Source organism: Dysidea avara, chromosome 7 (assembly GCF_963678975.1).
Source record: "Dysidea avara chromosome 7, odDysAvar1.4, whole genome shotgun sequence".
Classification (NCBI taxonomy): domain Eukaryota; kingdom Metazoa; phylum Porifera; class Demospongiae; order Dictyoceratida; family Dysideidae; genus Dysidea; species Dysidea avara.
This window is the reverse complement of record NC_089278.1, coordinates 30764393-30783360: the sequence shown is the minus strand read 5'-3', so window position 1 is coordinate 30783360 and position 18968 is coordinate 30764393. Positions and strand designations below refer to the sequence as shown.

The window sequence follows — 18968 nt, the reverse complement described above, 5'->3', positions numbered from 1 at the left end:
GTAGTGTTGTGATGGGTGAAGTAGCATGCAGTAGTAACTACTGTAATGAGGAACAAAACAAATTATGTTTCAGACCCCCCACCCACATTGCTATATTTCACCACCTAAATTTGGTCATTATGAGTTTTCACCATTGTTTTGTCATCTCAATGTCAAATGATAGTATAGAAGTTATAAACGAACTTGCTTACATAGGGAAAGGAAGGCTAGATGGGCTTGCTTTAACTCTTTCGCTTCTCTATAATGATTAATAAAAAGATCAAGATACTCTAATAGAGCATTCAATAAAACATCAGGTACATGTAACATTGTAATGACTAATGAGCCACCCACCACATTGGTTTAGGTTAACTTCTTGATCTGATTAACAATAAGCTAACTACATATCAGTACCGTACGCAAGGAAATTTTGACGTCAAAAAAATTTGACGAATCGGCTTAATTCATCAAATTTAAATTTGTCGAATGTTTATAAGCGCCCATAAAAGTACAGGTTTTGCCTACAATTTCTTGATTTTCATCAACGTTTTATTTGTCAGATCTGCTGAAGTCTGAATTTGTCAAATTTTTCTTACGTCTAAATTTCCTTGCATACGGTATGTATATCTGGTTGTGTAAGGGATATACCGTATACGTAAATAGCTTTGAAGTAGAAAACTTTCGTAGATGACAAGATTCGGAGGAAAGTTTTCATAGCTGAAAGGTGGTCTACGAAAATTTACAAAAAATTTCCATCTTGAAAATTTTTATGTATGATTTATGGTATATTTGTCTTTTGTTTGTGCAAGTCATAGTTATATTGTTTAGGATATTTTGTTGTGTATATGTTAGCTGTAGTAGTACCACATAAAGAAATGATTCTCCAGTATACAGTATTGTGGCAGTTGAAGTCTGAATAATTGCTTTGGGTGATAGCTATGTAAGGTAGTAGTGTACACAAGGCTTTAAATATTCAACATTCTGTCAAAGCCAACATTGTGACTTGAAGTAAGCAAATGCACTAAGAAAAACCAACACAGGTTAATATTTATACACCATATGGCATCAACATTAAGTACATTTTTGGGTAAGAGGGAGGGGCAAGTAAGAAGAGAACTCTCTGTACGCTTGTAGAAATATAGATGATCCCTAAATAGTTTTCAGGAATTCTGTTTTGAATAGACTAATTTCATGTATGTCAAAACTGTGAAAAGGGATGTGGCTGCTTGAACACTTTAATGAAGTGACTTATTAATTAGCTGAATGCTCCAATAGGGTGGTTGCACTATTAATAGGCATTTATACCCAGTTTTTAAATATCAGAAAATATACAGAGGTAACATTATTTTGCGAGTACAAACGATTAAAAACTTGCTAATTAAAGGGCGTGGCACCCATTTTATTTATGAGTATTTATCCCAAATGAAATAGGATAAATACTCGAAATAGGATAAATACTCGCAAACGAAACATGTGCCATGCCCTTTAATTAGCAAGTTTTTTTTAATTACTTGCGCTCTCGCAAAATAACATTACCTCTGAGTGGTACTGTATAGAGTATCGATTGCTAATCTCAGTTTGTTGGGGATAGAATAGGTACGGACACAGAATTTTCTTGGTTCCATTAAAATATACTATACCGCGTGTGTCGGTACCTACACTGACTGTACTGCCTACATGATACACTATTCTGTGACTTGATATAAAATTTATTCCACAATGAAAGAATATTTTGTGTTTGGAGCATGTCTAGCTGTCAATCTTGAGAATCATGTTTTGAATTTATGCATTCACGGCCAGTACAATAGTTACTATAGCCATATGGCTTTAGAATTGATGCATAGGAATGAAGAGAATGTGTTTACTGTAGAATACAGCCTACTTATATGATTGCATCATGCTCACTATTCACCATTACAATAACAAATTGCATCAGACCAAAGTGACCAAAATTAAAGAGATTATAGTTTACCACTAAACACATTTAGCTAGTTAACTACCTGTTCAATGGAAATGACCAGTATGGTTTAGCTGTATACCTGATGGTTTGAATTTGACAGCTATTTAGAAATGAGAATATGGATTACTTCAGTATGCAGTGATGACAATTATTGATTCAGTGTTTCATTGTTGCTTTAACCGATCTGATCTACTATATAACATCCATGCATGCCAGAGTAGGTATCAGTGGATTTAAAATAAATTTGCTGCAGTACATTAATGTTGCATTATATCACATAAAGAGAATGGTTGTTGATCATATATGTCACAACTTTAATATATTGTCCTATGTGACCCGTTGAGTGAATACCCAACCTGTTTGCATAATTCTGTTTTTGAGATAAATGCCATTGAAACTGATACATTTGGTAAAAGACACATGTTACATAAATAATTTTACATATGTTTTAATCGCTTCAGTAAATAGTGAAGGAAGACACAAATTAAAATATCTAATATATCAATGGATTCTTCTCTTCATGGAGAGTTCCATGAAGCAAACATGAATTATGTGTGATTGTTTATGTTGTGGTAAAATGTAACTTTATTGTCACTGTTTCTGAGCTTAAACGGCCTTCTTGTTTGATAGCATGGGTATATTTAGGCCAAAAACTATACCTTTATGAATGCCCCAGTCATAGTGAATAGACTGACACCTCTGTAGTCCACTGCACTCAAGACTTATGATTGATTAAACAAGCAACTGTAATTTATGTCTGCATAGTCACTGTACAAATCAATTGCTTGCTCTTCTTGTTGTCTATCGGTATATAACTCCAAAAGCTCTTACCAGATAAGGCTGAAACTTCAACAGCTCACTGGTTTTTCTCTGTTGACAACAGAAAATTCATAACATGAAGTTCAAGGAAAATGCAAACAAGTCGGGTTTTCGCTCAGCGGGTCACATAATGTGACATGATATTGCTTCTTATCTACACAACTACTTATGTTGAATGTATAGAATTGAATGAAGCTGATGCTGGCTCTGGGATACTTTTATATCCGGATTGACAGTGCATAGGCATTTTTTAATATGTGCAAGTTCCTCAGAAGAGAGAATTTCATATGTACATAATTTGCTTTCATGAACTCTAAAAACTAAAGTTTACACATTTGAAATCACTAGTTTAGTTTATAGAATAAATTAACTAGTTCAAATATTTCCATGTAAGTTCTCGAGTACATCTTTCAGTGTTGACTGTACTGATGACAGGCAAATTACTGTCAGGTATAGTGGTGCAGACGCAGCATACATCACTGACAAAATTATCAGCTGAACATCTGTCAGTACAACCAGTGCAAGGAGGCTATTGAATCCTATGCCAAACTGGAATACTATTCTGTAGACAGCAATGGAATGTTCTGGGTTTTCTCCAAAACTTGTGGCGACAAAACCTATCAGAGAGAAAGTACCGACTCGTTAAAACTATATAATAATCATTAGTTGTAAGGATTAGGTAAAATGATGTGTTATTACATAGCAGTGTGTACGTGTTTATTTGAGTATGTTTTATTATTAACACTTTACAGTGACCAGCACTGAAGGTCTGACAGCAACGTGTGCTGCAACCTTATAGGATTACCTAATTTCAAAGACTTAGACTTAATGACTTGACTTAGTGACTGATAAGGTGTAACAGAAAAGAGGCCAAAGTAAGGAAAAAAATCCCTCCAACCCCAGGATTCAAACTGCAGGTCACCCAATATCCAGTCAGGGCCACACTCAGTCTTCCTCCAGGAGGGATGGATTTTCTTCCTTAAACCTATAATTGCATGTGAGACATTGTGTACATTATACTTACTACTGCACACAGTCATCCAAGTACCATCACAGATACCACACAAAAATGGAATGGTTAACAGAATGGGCAAAAGTGGCTCCCTCTCCCAGATAATTAAAAACAACAAAATTGTTAAATGCAAAGTTAAAGCTGCTAAAACCACTTGAAATTTTGCTTCTAATGCTAACAATTTTCCACCAGCAACACTGCCCAAACTGGTACCAAGTCCATAGATCATGATAGTATAGCCAACTGCATGTACACCCACACACTCGGCCACATATGTCTGTAGGCGATGAACAATAGAAACACTCATACATTATTAGTACATATTAAATACATACGAAATATAAAGTTATGTAAATGATTGTGTTGCAGTGAAACTGTAAGTCCTATATTCATTGAATATACCATCTTTAAAGCCAAGGAAATGTTTGGTGTTCTAAACTTAAAGCCATATAGTAACCGTGTAAGCATCATTACCCAGTTATAATATTAATTTGATGTTGCAAACTATACTACACTGTGCTTAACTCACTTTAGTATAGCTAGTATAAATGAAACCTATTCCCAGTCCTGATGTGAAGAATAGTGGGCATGACATTAACATCTTCTTTTGTACAAATGACTTTGCCACAGAAATTGCACTTAACCACACTTGCTTAGTTGCTGTGGATAGCACATTTAATCCAATAGTTATCTGGTGTTGCTGCTTCTCTAAATCATTTAGGAATCCAACTACCGTCATCAGCGATAATATTGGATAAAAAAGGATTATCCCTCTTAAAGTGTTGGTTGTCAGGGAGTCAAACTGTAAGCCATCATCATTGGTCTGACATTCCTTGCTGGATTTAGTGAAATTGTCATTCTGGTCAGTGTCTGTTTCATTATTGTTGATGCGGTCAGATTTCAGTATTGTCAATATCCCCGCAGTTGTTGCATTCCCTACTAAATAGCCAATTACAGAAAATGCTATTAAAATCCCAGTAAAATAACTGGCAATGTTCGTATCTTTTTGTGCACTGTTTTTAGCATAATAGACAGCTAATTCCTTCACATACACCAGTGAGGTCATCCACACAACAGGTGTACCAATCCCAAACAACACAGCTCCTGGAATTAACGTATAATAGCTGGTGTACCAGTTGCAAGCTATAAATCCAATTATGCATGCAACACCAAATAGCACAAGTTTCTTTCTGCTTGCAAAATTGCTCAATAAAGGCACTGACAAAAAACTGAACAAACAAGTGAAAAAATAACTCATTCCATAAGTTAGATTTCCCAGTGTTCTCCCAGCTACACTGGTCATCAAAGAGACCGTGGGGGCAATAGCAGAAAAATTCAGCAAACTCACAAGCCCAATTATAACCAGGTTCTTATAAATAATCTTCTTTGGCCATACTTTAGGAGTACTTGATCCAACTGCTGTTTCTCCATTCAGATCCATCAATAGTCTTCATATGCAATACTGAAGGAATATTGCCATCCATACAATTGACCACTTAAATAAGCTATAGTGTTCTGATGCAATACCATTTCTGATGAAACACTGCAACCCAACCTGATGAAAACTGGAACTACCTGTCTTACTTGCTATATACTTACATAATATTATTCATTCTGCACAAACTGCCAGATTACGTATATGAGATTACAGATGTATTATATATGACCTCATAACTTCATATCATAGACATGCTGACATGTATAAACTCTCTATGTTTAAAATACTGGTGTTTCCTTATGATAACAGTTTGTAGTCCTTGTATATTGAATTATGGTGAGCACTTCCACTATGCACCTCTCTGTTAGTGTATATGTATATGCCTCAGGATACTATAGTATACCAAAACATAGATTCACTGTTTTGTTTAAACCTCATAATGTTATACCAACGACAAATACACCATTGATAGATCATACGCCTTGCGTGTTGAGAAGTTGCATGTGTGTATGCAGAGCAATGCCAATTGCAATATCCAGCTGTATGTACATATTATAAGTACACAGCTCACACACTGATATGACTCACTCTATACTTCACTTGGGCATGCATTTCTATTTTCAATGTTAACTACCAGTGCTATCAAAGGCATGTAAGTTCTTCCAGGAAGAAACTGTATAGTGTAACTAAGTATCTTATATTAACATGAATGTACAGTATAGAGTACTGTATACCTATAGTGCCCATAGAAGACATAAACACTAATACAGGATGTACATTACTACGTACAACTACGTTACATACCAGTACATGAAGTGTACATTATGTGTGTAGTTTTATACCTGAATTTGAAACATGACACCAGTAACTTGTTTACCATTTATTTGTACAAAATGTCATAGTCTTCAGTGTACAGCATTGAACTTCACTGTCATGGTGCCTTACATGATACGCGTGTACTCTAATAAGAGGCGTGGAAACTTTGAAAGGATCTGGACTGCTTAACATTCTGTCTTACATACTGTAGGCCACTCATTCTTCACAATTTCAACAGCATGAATTCTAACAATTGAATACAATTGCTTCAACTTTATGCACCACATGAAACACAAAGTCCATATGTTTGCTTAACTACTTGCACAACCTGCAGTTAACAATTTTTTTCCAGCAACTGCACTTCCTGGTAACTAGTTCAGCTTGTAACTAGTTCAGCTTGGTTATTTGGACAAAGTTGTAAACTTACAGCAGCTAGGTACCATAATAGTCTAGTGTGCTCATCATGCATGCAGCATTATATAGTTGCCAGCTGTGGCCTATTCTAGTAAGTCAGTTGCCGGACAGACCCTTTTAGAGGCACAGCTTACAATTGATAGACATGGTGATTGATAGTTATATAGTGACCCTGAATGTTTACAATACAGTGATAGGGTGTCAAAATTATTAATTTTTTTTTATTACACACTGTTGCCAAATAATGCACTGAAGATTGTAATGATAATAATTATACCGTAATTTGCTTTTTTTTTCGTTGTAAAATAATTTTCATATGCAAAATTTGTACAAAAATTTATTGCACAAAAATTTTTATACAAGATCGAACTACTCTAATAGAGCAGTCATTTACGTAAATCATACGAAAATATTTTTACATGAAAATTTTTTGCATGGAAATAAATCGAATTACGGTATACAATGTTTGTAACATGATGAATAAAAGCTACATAACTATAATGTAACCTGTATTAATATTCAGGTGTATCATATGCATGTATCCACAGTGTTGCATTGAAATGGATCCATGTCCATTTTTAAGTAGACATTCAATGTTTATTAATGTATTCATTACTACCATTGGGTTGGTGTAAACAATTGCCCGAGAACACACCACATTTGTAAGTAATTCTGTTCATTTGTTTCATCATAAAATTGATGATGGTTTCTCTCTCTCTTGAAGCCGAAGTAAGACAAACAACAACTAGAACTCTCCTGTTTATTGATAGGGAGAAGAAGAGGGAAATGTCACAGACATCCTTCATGCACTCTTGAAATTTTATTATTCTTCACAATGTTTATAATTGTACTAGATATACCTCTGAAAGTCAAGTCCTATGCCGTTTTTGTCTGTGTACAGCGTATATATAGAAGTGGGTATCATATGACTTAATGTGATGTGCAAATGCGGTCCCTTATATGGTTTATACTACATGCATATACATACATAATACTGTACACACAAACATACATACATTGATGAATGCATGCACATACTACATACATACATACTTACATAGGCGGCGGAAAGGGGGGGGGGGCTAGGGGGCTAAAGCCCCCCCTCGGTTTGCTGAGGGGGGCTTAGCCCCCCCTCAGAATGATATCACACCGAAATTATCTTTCTTGGAGTGGGGCTGAAAACTGTGATAAAGATCGAGATACTATAATAGAGCAGTCACTCTAATAAAGTAGTCAGTGTGTAGCGAGCTATGAAAGGATTTTTATGTAGTTTATCAGCTAGAAATGGTAGTTAGTGAGGTGAAAGCTCTTGTCAGTTGGTTGCGACCTTTTTTTTTTTTTTTTTTGGTCTCACCTTACCAAACTATAGAAATAAGTCTGGATCAGCCCAGCCCCCCCTCATATTAACTACTTCCTCCGCCGCTGCATACTTACATGCATGCATAATATTATATGCATACAAACAAGTCATCTGTAGCTATGAGTAATCACATGCCTGCTTTCTTTTTATGCACAGATAGATCAAACAAGATTAACAGTGCATATACATGAACTATCCACTAACCAATTTTGTATACCAAAATATTGCATACCCATGTCTGTTTGTCATGTTTAACTGCTTACCCATGATCATTTATTTAAAACAGTTCTGAATCTAGTTGAAGTGCATCCACATTTACACATGTGACAATAAATCGACCAAAATGACTGATTGGTGTATGGTGTGACCGGTTATAACTAATTTACGTAAGAGTGATTATGACCAATTATTGACCACATTATCATTACTACCATCAGACAGCTTCCTAGCTACACCGTAATCCAACCCCATGATCACCAGCATTAGTTAGCTAATAGCTGTTACACAGGGGTCACCATGTGGATAGCTGCTAAGCAAGTAGCTTTAGTTAGTGCATTTATGTCTATCCATGGCCATACTTTGCCAGATATTATTTCCCCATATTACTTGAGAGTACACATTCTATAAAGTATATAAAAGAAAAAAATAACTCCAAGGAATAGGTGTTTGTTTACGTGGACATTAGAAAAACACTATTTTTAAAATAATATTGTGCTAATCTAATTAAGCTTCAGCTGTTTTCAGCCCTTAATTTTTGTAATGGTCATAAGTTCATCTCACTACCACATAGCAGGAAACTTTGGCAAATTTGCCATGATAGGATTTTGGTGCAAATGAGAAGTTTGGGGAATTCAGTACAGATTTGTATTAGACAAAGGATTTGGTAGATTTGGTTTGGAGAAATACCGCTCACTCACTGATTGCCACATTCACCACACTTTTCTGCTACATAACGTAAACCATAAACTAAAAACCATAAACTAAAAACCACAATTACATATGTGTGTACATTAATTTAGTGATTTTTTGGGTTGAAAACACATATATGAATATTACCTCTCTGATGCAGTAGAGAAACAGCATGTAAACTGACTTATATACAAGCACATGTGACATGCATGGTGCCAGTTTCAAGCCTCCATGGCAGCACAAATGAACATGTTTTTCAGATACATAAGAATGTACAGAAGGTGTTTACAACAGGCAATTGATATGATTGCATCATGCTAAAACTCTTGCATCAGACCTGAGTACTTTTCCTAGAATAAAAGAGATCAAATTTTACCACAAAGCACATTTAGTTACGGATCGTTAATAAAGTTTATTAAGAGTTAAAATCATGCATACTTAGCTACCTGATGGATTTGCAAACACTGATAGCATTACTAGTATGGCTGTACATGAGGTGTTACTGGCAGATCTGTTAAAGCAGATTACTGAAATGATATAAGCAGAGTCGCTACATGCTGAATGAAATCCATAGGTGTTCCATTGCAATAAATGACATAGATTTTTTTCAACTGCTGTAGTGCATTAATGTAACAAAATTATCTGACAGTGAACTCTGAAACACTCATGATTAAGGTTTGCCATTCCTCCACTCCATATTCAACCTCTAGGTAAACAATGTTATTACCATTACACATGCATTTACCAAGTAGACATTAGCAATACATATTACAACTTAATAGTATATATGTGATAAGTTCTTATTTGTACTGTGCTTATCAATAAAGATACATACATAATTAAATATATGATTAACTTTGATTGTGGATTCTGTTCTTTCACATCACACGTTTTATGACACATGTATGCAAAAGCTCGTCTGTGTAGCACCCGGCCCATTCCATAAAGACAGAATTCATATGTACAATACATACAGTTTATTTCATAACTCGTATAAAAAGCAGCTAACAGTGTGTGCAATATATTTGTCCATCTAAAACAAAATGTTGTTCATATATTTGAAGACACCAATTTGCAGAAACAAAAAGAACTAGTTCAAACAAATCCATGAAACTTCTCAAGTACACTATTCAGTGTTGACTGTACTGAAGATAGCAAGTTATTATCAGGTGTAGTGGTGCAAACACTGCATACATCACTAACAAGATTATCAAATGAATATCTGTTGGTATAGCCAGTGCAAGAAGACCATTGAATCCTATACCAAACTGGTATATTATCCTGTAGACTGCAATGGAGTTCTGTGGGTTTTCTCCAAAACTTGTGGTAACAAAACCTGTGCAAAAAACGACCCATTAAAGTACAGGAGTAGATATAGTTTTGTACAGTGCTATACATATGAATGCACTTTACGTTACATAGTTGAGAATGTGTAGTGTTATTGCATGTAAGTGGATGCACACAGTCATCCAAGTACCATCACAGATACCACACAAAAATGGAATGGTTAACAGAATGGACAAAAGTGGCTCCCTCTCCCAGATAATTAAAAACAACACAAATGAAAAGTTAATGCTATTAAAACAACTTTAAATTTTGTTTCTAATGCTAACAATTTTCCACCAGCAATATTGCCCAAACTGCTACCAAGTCCATAGATCATGATAGTATAGCCAACCACATGTACACCCACACACTCGGCCACATATGTCTGTAGGCGATGAACAATAGCAACACTCATACATTAGCACACATTCAGTACATGTACACACTACAGATATAGCAGAAAATGCTGCTCAACCAATAGTTTAATCCCTTCTACCAACAAGGCTGTGAAATACCTATATAATAACTATATATAATATAATATATATATATAAGCCATCTAATAAGATATAGAAAACAATAAATCTATTTTGCTATACTAAGGTAATGTAAGTAAATTCTAAATTTATTGTAAATGTCAGTAACAAACACATTATTTAACAACACAAAACTCAATGTACTGTTATATTAACTCACTTTAGTATAGCTAAGTATAAATGAAGCCTATTCCCAGTCCTGATGTGAAGAATAGTGGGCATGACATTAACATTTTCTTTTGTACAAATGACTTTGCCACAGAAATTGCACTTAACCACACTTGCTTAGTTGCTGTGGATAGCACATTTAATCCAATAGTTATCTGGTGTTGCTGCTTCTCTAAATCATCTAGGAATCCAACTACCGTCATCAGCGATAATATTGGATAAAAAAGGATTATCCCTCTTAAAGTGTTGGTTGTCAGGGAGTCAAATTGTGAGCCATCATCATTGGCCTGACATTCCTTGCTGGATTCAGTGAAATTGTCATTTTGGTCAGTGTCTGTTTCATTGTTGTTGATGCGGTCAGATTTCAGTATTGTCAATATCCCTGCAGTTGTTGCATTCCCTACTAAATAGCCAATTACAGAAAATGCTATTAAAATCCCAGTAAAATAACTCGCAATGTCCGTATCTTTTTGTGCACTGTTTTTAGCAGAATAGACAGCTAATTCCTTCACATACACCAGTGAGGTCATCCACACAACAGGTGTACCAATCCCAAACAACACAGCTCCTGGAATTAACGTATAATAGCTGGTGTACCAGTTGCAAGCTATAATCCAATTATACATGAAACACCAAATAGCACAAGTTTATTTCTGCTTGCAAAACTGCTCAATAAAGGCACTGACAAAAAACTGAACAAAGCAGTAAACACTGTATCTTTACGAACACCATACTTTTTTATTGATCTATAATTCAACACAGAATATATTGTTTTACTCTATACAAATTAATGATGTTACTGTTGGTTATGATCAGCAATAAGCCAAGTACACTATTGTATATACCTTGTGTGTTGAGACATCAGATGCCTTGTGTGTTGAGACATCAGATGCCTTGTGTGTTGAGACATCAGATGCCTGTACACTTACACTACCTCTGACGAATAGAATGCCATTTGGTTTCCAGCTACGGACGTACATTTAGAGTTCTAAGAATAAACATTACTTCCAATGACTAATAACAAGAAATTATACCTACAGGATTCTTCCATAGAGAAACCATTTGGTGCAACTAAGTGACTTTATTGACCACAATTACATGAATTTTTCCTGGAACACTATATACCCACAGAAGGTATAAACACTAATACATTTTTACATGAAAGAAGTGTGTACATACATATGTGTGTAGTTTTACATCATAATCCAACACTTATTGCATCATGTATGTAGTGGGATTGTGATATGAATATAATTATACCGGTTGAACATTGAACACCTACTTTAAATCCTTGTCCTGTCATAAACATATGGAAACAAGGAACAGATCTAGACATCTGAATATTAATACGTTACATGCATAATGCCTACATATACAATATCATCTGCTCAACATGTGACAAATATTGTATGTTTGAAGGTGTTCCACAGCTTGTTGATCACTTTATGCTAACCACATGATGTGTTCACACCAGTTTGTTGTACATATTTTATTGGAATTGCATTCCAACTAGGGACGTGCATGAAAGTCAAAGCAGGCAGTCAGAAATATCAGAATCTTAACACTAACAGCCAAACACAATGTTGAATACAGATAAATATGATCACTTGATCCTCCGACTTGCATCCAGTCTAAACATGTGTCATGCTAATTCTCTAGTAAGATTGCAAGCAAAGAGTAATGATTCACACGCATGATTGAAACTGTAATCTAGAAATGCTCTTTTTACCAAATCATGGTCACATTGGTAATGACATGTAGTAAAATCTTTTTAGTGGGGGGGGGGGGGGGGGTGGATAAATACCCCAACTGACAACTGGATTATAATAAGTAGAAGGCACAGTATCGTATAATTATTATAAACAACATGAAAATTGTTTCACTATGCCTATTACCACTGATTTAACATTTGAGCAATAGGTCAGTAGATCTACTACCTAATACATGGTGTGCAAATAACTACAAAAGATGAAATTCTCTAATAGAGCAGTCAATTACTCTAATAGTACATTCATTACAATGCCATGTGTTCTAATATTAAGTCATTACTACTCAATTAGATCTTTAAAGCATTGCTACTGATGAATACAACTCTGACTTAATTGGTATGGTCCAGTAGAAACCACAAAATACTGCTGCAATTGGTAATGGGCTTTAAACTGAAATGGCCAAGTACTTTACAGGGCAGGTATGTATGTATGTATGTACACTCACAGTATTTATTTTAAACATATAACATCGTGCTTTATTAACATGAGCCACAAGTACAGTTCCTACATCTTATACTACACAAAATTAAAATGTCCTTAGTGTTAACTAGACAAGACAGATGTTGATTTAGAAGTTGATAGTACTGATTATGTACATCAATGTCACAACGTGACACTGACACAATAATTTGAAGAGTAAATCTCAATGCTAGCACCCACAGTTTGCCACTTCTCTCACTCTTTCTTTATCTGCTCCAATCAGGAGAATTTTCTAAAACACTTAGAACACAGTGACAAGGTTCCTATACCAAAAGTCCCTCAAATGTGTGTAGTGTCGGCTTCAGCATGTGGCCTTGGTAATTAATTTCATCTGTAGTCTTCGACCACATCATACTCCAGTCTAAATTAAATGAGGAAACCTTCGTCAGGGAAAACTTTCATGATTTTAAAGCAAACCGCAAAGTTTCCCCTCTATATATGTTAATTACAATTTTAAGCTTTAGCACAGATTTTTTACTGTGAATAGTCTTGGTAAACCTTATCCACCCAGCAAAACTTACCCTGTTTATGGTAGTGTAGAAATCTTGTCAGCACATTAAAACTTCTACACAATCAAACTTATAATTACTGTATAATTATGTGTTCTCCTTACGTGTACTAATTCAAGGCAATCAGATGGCATGTTTACTGTTTTGGTAACTAACAAACAATCAAGCCAAATTTTGAGGGTTTGCTCCTTGGGAATTCCATGAGCGATTGCGTTTTCATAATTGGTATGCGGAATACTCAATGTGGTTAGCATTTCCACAGAAAAAAAAGAAAAGTAATAAAGAGCTGTTTGTGCTGAAGTGGCACACCAGCTTCTGTATAATGTGACAGCCATGCAGTTACTGCAGACTTGGAAACTTACATGTAAAATTACACAACTTGGAGATGTGGCTTGTATGATATTCAGGTTAAAGATTTCCATACAATAAAACATGGTACTAATTCACACTAAAATAGTGCATGCAGTCTTTAGTGTGCATGTCTTCAGTCTTTAGGATTCATTGAAATTGTCATTCTGGTCCGTGTCTGTTATATTGTTGTTGATGCGGTCAGATTTTAGTATTGTCAATATCCCCGCAGTTGTTGCATTCCCTACTAAATAGCCAATCACAAAAAATGCTATTAAAATCCCAGTAAAATAACTAGCAATGTTCGTATCTTTTTGTGCACTGTTTTTAGCATAATAGACAGCTAATTCCTTCACATACACCAGTGAGGTCATCCACACAACAGGTACACCAATCCCAAACAACACAGCTCCTGGAATTAATGTATAATAGCTGGTGTACCAGTTACAAGCTATAAATTCAATAATGCATGAAACACCAAATAGCACAAGTTTCTTTCTGCTTGAAAAACTGCTCAAAAAAGGCACTGACAAAAAATTAAACAAAGCAGTGAAAAAATAACTCATTCCATAAGTTAAATTTCCTAGTGTTCTCCCAGCTACACTGGTCATCAAAGTGTTCGTGGGGCCAATAGCAGAATAATTCAGTAAACTCACAAGCCCAATCATAGTCAGGTTTTTATAAATAACTTTCTTTGGCCATACTTTAGTACTTGATCCTTCTTCATTCACATTCATCAATGGTCTTCACATGGTTATAGGAACAACTGAAAACTAAGAGTTATAAAGACCAGCTAGCCCTGGTCACTTTAAAAATGTTCTGATGCAATACTATTATTGTTTCTAATGAAATACTGCAACCCAACCTGTTATACTTAATTGTCTTTTTAGCTCATACAGTACAAGGCTGGAGTATGTGGGATTACAGTAAATGTATATCTACATCCTTGTTGAATGCTTCATATCAAAAACATGCTGTCATGTTATTGAAACTTTCAATGTTTAAAATACCGATATTTGAGTACGTGTAGTAGCTACACTAGTTTGTACATACCATACTGATGTGTGTCTTAGTTCAATAAACACTGTATCTTTACGAACACAATACCTTTTTATTGACCTATAATTCGACCCAGAATACATTGTTTTGCTCTATACAAAATAATGTTACTGTTGGTTATGATCAGCAATAGGCCTAGTACACTATTGTATATACCTTGTGTGTTGAGACATCAGATGCCTGTACACATACACTACCTCTGACTAATAGAATGCCATTTTTGGTCTCCAGCTACGTAGGTACATTTAGAATTCTAATAATAAACATTACTTCCAATGACTAATAACAAGAAATTATACCTACAGGATTCTTCTATGGAAAAACCATTTGGTACAACTAAGTGACTTTATTGACCACAATTACATGATTTTTTCCTGGAACACTATATACCCACAGAAGGTATAAACACTAATACATTTTTACATGAAAGAAGTGTGTACATACGTACATATGTGTGTAGTTTTACATCATGATCCAACACTTATTGCATCATGTATGTGGTGGGATTGTGAAATGAATATATACTGGTTGAACATTGAACACCTACTTTAAAATAAACCCTTGTCCTGTCATAACCATATGGAGACAAGGAACAGATCTAGACATCTGAATATTACAACATGATTACGTTACATGCATAAGGCCTACATACACAATATCATCTGCTCAACATGTGACAAATATTGTATGTCTGAAGGTGTTCCACAGCTTGTTGATCACTTTATGCTAACCACATGATGTGTTTACACCAGTTTGTTGTACATATTTTATTGGAACAACTAGGGATGTGCATGAAAGCCAAAGCAGGCAGTCAGAAATATCAGAATCTTAACACTAACAGCCAAACACGATGTTGAATACAGATGAATATGATCACTTGATCCTTCAACTTGCATGCAGTCTAAACATGTCTCATGCTAATTCTCTAGTAAGATTGCAAGCAAAGAGTAATGATTCACACACATCATTGAAACTGTAATCTAGAACTGCTCTCTTTAACAAACCATGGTCACATTGGTAATGACGTGTAGTAAAATCTTTTTATTGACTACTGTTTAACACGGTGGGGGGGGATAAGTACCCCAACTGACAACCGGATTATTATAAATAGAAAATAGAAGGCACAGTATCGTATAATTATTATAAACAATATGAAAATTGTTTCACTATGCCTATTACCACTGATTTAATATTTGAGCAGGTCAGTAGATCTACTACCTAATACATGGTGTGCAAATAACTACAAAAGATGAAATTCTCTAATAGAGCAGTCAATTACTCTAATAGTACATTCATTGCAATGCCATGTGTTCTAATATTGAGTCATTACTACTCGATTAGATCTTTAAAGCATTGCTACTGATGAATACTACTCTGATACTGTCCTTAATTGGTATCGTCCAGTAGAAACCACAAAATACTGCTGCAATGGGTAATGGGCTTTAAACTGAAATGGCCAAGTGCTTTACAGGACCTACAGAGCAGGTATGTATGTACACTCACAGTATTTATTTTAAACATACAACATCGTGCTTTATTAACATGAGCCACAAGTACAGTTCCTACATCTTATACTACACAAAATTAAAATGTCCTTAGTGTTAACTGGACAAGACAGATGTTGATTTAGAAGTTGATAGTACTGATTATGTACATCAATGTCATAACGTGACACTGACACAATAAACTTGAAGGGTAAATCTCAATGCTAGCACCCACAGTTTGCCACTTCTCTCACTCTTTCTTTATCTGCTCCAATCAGGAGAATTTTCTAAAACACTTAGAACACAGTGACAAGGTTTCTACACCAAAAGTCCCTCAAATGTGTGTAGTGTCGGCTTCAGCATGTGGCCTTGGTAATAAATTTCATCTGTAGTCTTCGACCACATCATACTCCAGTCTAAATTAAATGGGGAAACCTTCGTTGGGGAAAACTTTCATGATTTTAAAGCAAACCGCAAAGTTTCCCCTCTATATATATGTTAATTAAAATTTTAAGCTTTAGCACAGATTTTTTACTGTGAATAGTCTTGGTAAACCTTATCCACCCAGCAAAATTTATCCTGTTTATGGTAGTGTAGAAATCTTGTCAGCACATTAAAACTTCTACACAATCAAATTTATCATTACTATATAATTATGCGTTCTCCTTACGTGTACTAATTCAAGGCAATCAGATGGCATGTTTACTGTTTTGGTAACTAACAAACAATCAAGCCAAATTTTGAGGGTTTGCTCCTTGGGAATTCCATGAGCGATTGCGTTTTCATAATTGGTATGCGGAATACTCAATGTGGTTAGCATTTCCACAGAAAAAAAAAGAAAAGTAATAAAGAGCTGTTTGTGCTGAAGTGGCACACCAGCTTCTGTATAATGTGACAGCCATGCAGTTACTGCAGACTTGGAAACTTACATGTAAAATTAAACAACTTGGAGATGTGGCTTGTATGATATTCAGGTAAAAGATTTCCATACAATAAAACATGGTACTAATTCACACTAAAATAGTGTATGCAGTCTTTAGTGTGCACACTAAGTATACTATATGTAGGACCAACAATACTACAGTTGCATTATGCCAAAAGTACTACCAGAGTTTAGTATTGCTTTTAACACAACCACAGTGCATGAGTTATGGTAACTGTGATCGTTATGTATACCAGTGGGGATCAAGGAAATTTGCCAAACTTTATTTGCCAATAATATTAGTAATTGTTCTATATTAGATGCATGGTAAATTCGCTGAACTTTTTTTTATCTGCCAACCTGCTTTGCAAGCTGATTTTCCAAACTTAAGTACCAAACCTTCGTTGTTTATGGTATATAATAGTGTTCAAATTATCACACAGAATGGTAGCATTCCCCCTAAAGTGATGATCGTCACTAAAAAAATGCCTCATCTAAAAATCATAGAAATATCATAAGCACCTTTACGGAATAACCTTACTGTATCTAACCTCATATTCAGTGTTAAAGGCAAAAAAAACACTCACAGACAGCTCGATATTGATTTTTAAAACCTTTATTTTCATCTGCCTGCCTGACCATAGTCGCAAGGCTAGAAGCCAAACAAAGCAGCACACAACCACGATTTCACGCCGCAATAGCAAACTCATTGGTGGCATGTACCTTTTCTGGCTCCAACAAGTATCTGCCTTCTGTGCTTTGGCTTTCCTTTTATCTTCAATTACATGGTTATCTTCTTTATACAAGGAAACCATACTGAGGCATTAATTTTCTGCATCAACACTTTCCTTAGAGGAGTACATTTAGATGCTACAAAACAATTTGAAGACTGTAAGTGACTGTAAGTGAAGTAGATACAGTTTGTGTAGCTGCACTTATATATAAAATCCAGATCGCTGATCCAACCACCCCTAAATGACCAGAACACATGCCTCACACTTAACAATTAGTGCACTCTGTGACCACACCCCTTAATGATTTAGCTGCAATCAGCTGCAGTTTGCACAGCAAAAGTAGACTTGGCAAACCACACCACTCACTCTATTGTGTACCTCATTTGAGATCAAAATGCTCTAATAAAGCAGTCGCAGCCACATGTGTATAACATGGTATGCTATAACAAAGAAGTTAGCAAACTAGTACAATATTAACAAACTAGTACAATATTAACAAACTAGTACAATATTAACAAACTAGTACAATATTAACAAACTAGTACAATATTAACAAACTAGTACAATATTAACAAACTAGTACAATATTAACAAACTAGTACAATATTAACAAACTAGTACAATATTAACAAACTAGTACAATATTAACAAACTAGTACAATATTAACAAACTAGTACAATATTAACAAACTAGTACAATATTAACAAACTAGTACAATATTAACAAACTAGTACAATATTAACAAACTAGTACAATATTAACAAACTAGTACAATATTAACAAACTAGTACAATATTAACAAACTAGTACAATATTAACAAACTAGTACAATATTAACAAACTAGTACAATATTAACAAACTAGTACAATATTAACAAACTAGTACAATATTAACAAACTAGTACAATATTAACAAACTAGTACA

General features: G+C 34.9%; 1 protein-coding gene and 1 long non-coding RNA gene across 3 annotated transcripts; both read right to left on the bottom strand.

Annotated features, from left to right (window-relative positions):
- Positions 1 to 2975: 2975 nt before the first annotated feature.
- On the bottom strand, positions 2976 to 5253 carry LOC136260330 (protein unc-93 homolog A-like). Of its 2 annotated transcripts, XM_066054022.1 has the most exons (3): positions 4300 to 5253; positions 3783 to 4047; positions 2976 to 3375 (listed from the first exon to the last, which is right to left on the bottom strand). In XM_066054022.1, the coding sequence occupies exons 1-3, from the start codon at positions 5209 to 5211 to the stop codon at positions 3134 to 3136; spliced, it is 1419 nt and encodes a 472-aa protein (XP_065910094.1). In that variant the 5' UTR covers positions 5212 to 5253; the 3' UTR covers positions 2976 to 3133. The 2 variants fall into 2 exon arrangements, with proteins under 2 accessions (XP_065910094.1, XP_065910093.1); XM_066054021.1 differs by having other exon boundaries at positions 3232 to 4047.
- Positions 5254 to 9661: 4408 nt separating this feature from the next.
- On the bottom strand, positions 9662 to 13970 carry LOC136260331 (uncharacterized). The gene is made up of 2 exons (XR_010703501.1): positions 10730 to 13970; positions 9662 to 10043 (listed from the first exon to the last, which is right to left on the bottom strand). It is a non-coding gene; the product is annotated as an uncharacterized lncRNA (long non-coding RNA).
- Between the last annotated feature and the right edge of the window lie 4998 nt (positions 13971 to 18968).

Excerpts from the sequence above, each read along its gene's own strand:
- LOC136260330 (XM_066054021.1), bottom strand. The coding sequence starts at position 5,211 with ATGGATCTGAATGGAGAAACAGCAGTTGGATCAAGTACTCCTAAAGTA. Across the intron at positions 4,048-4,299 it reads TTTATACTAGCTATACTAAA|ACATATGTGGCCGAGTGTGT; the intron begins GTGAGTTAAGCA and ends CATCGCCTACAG.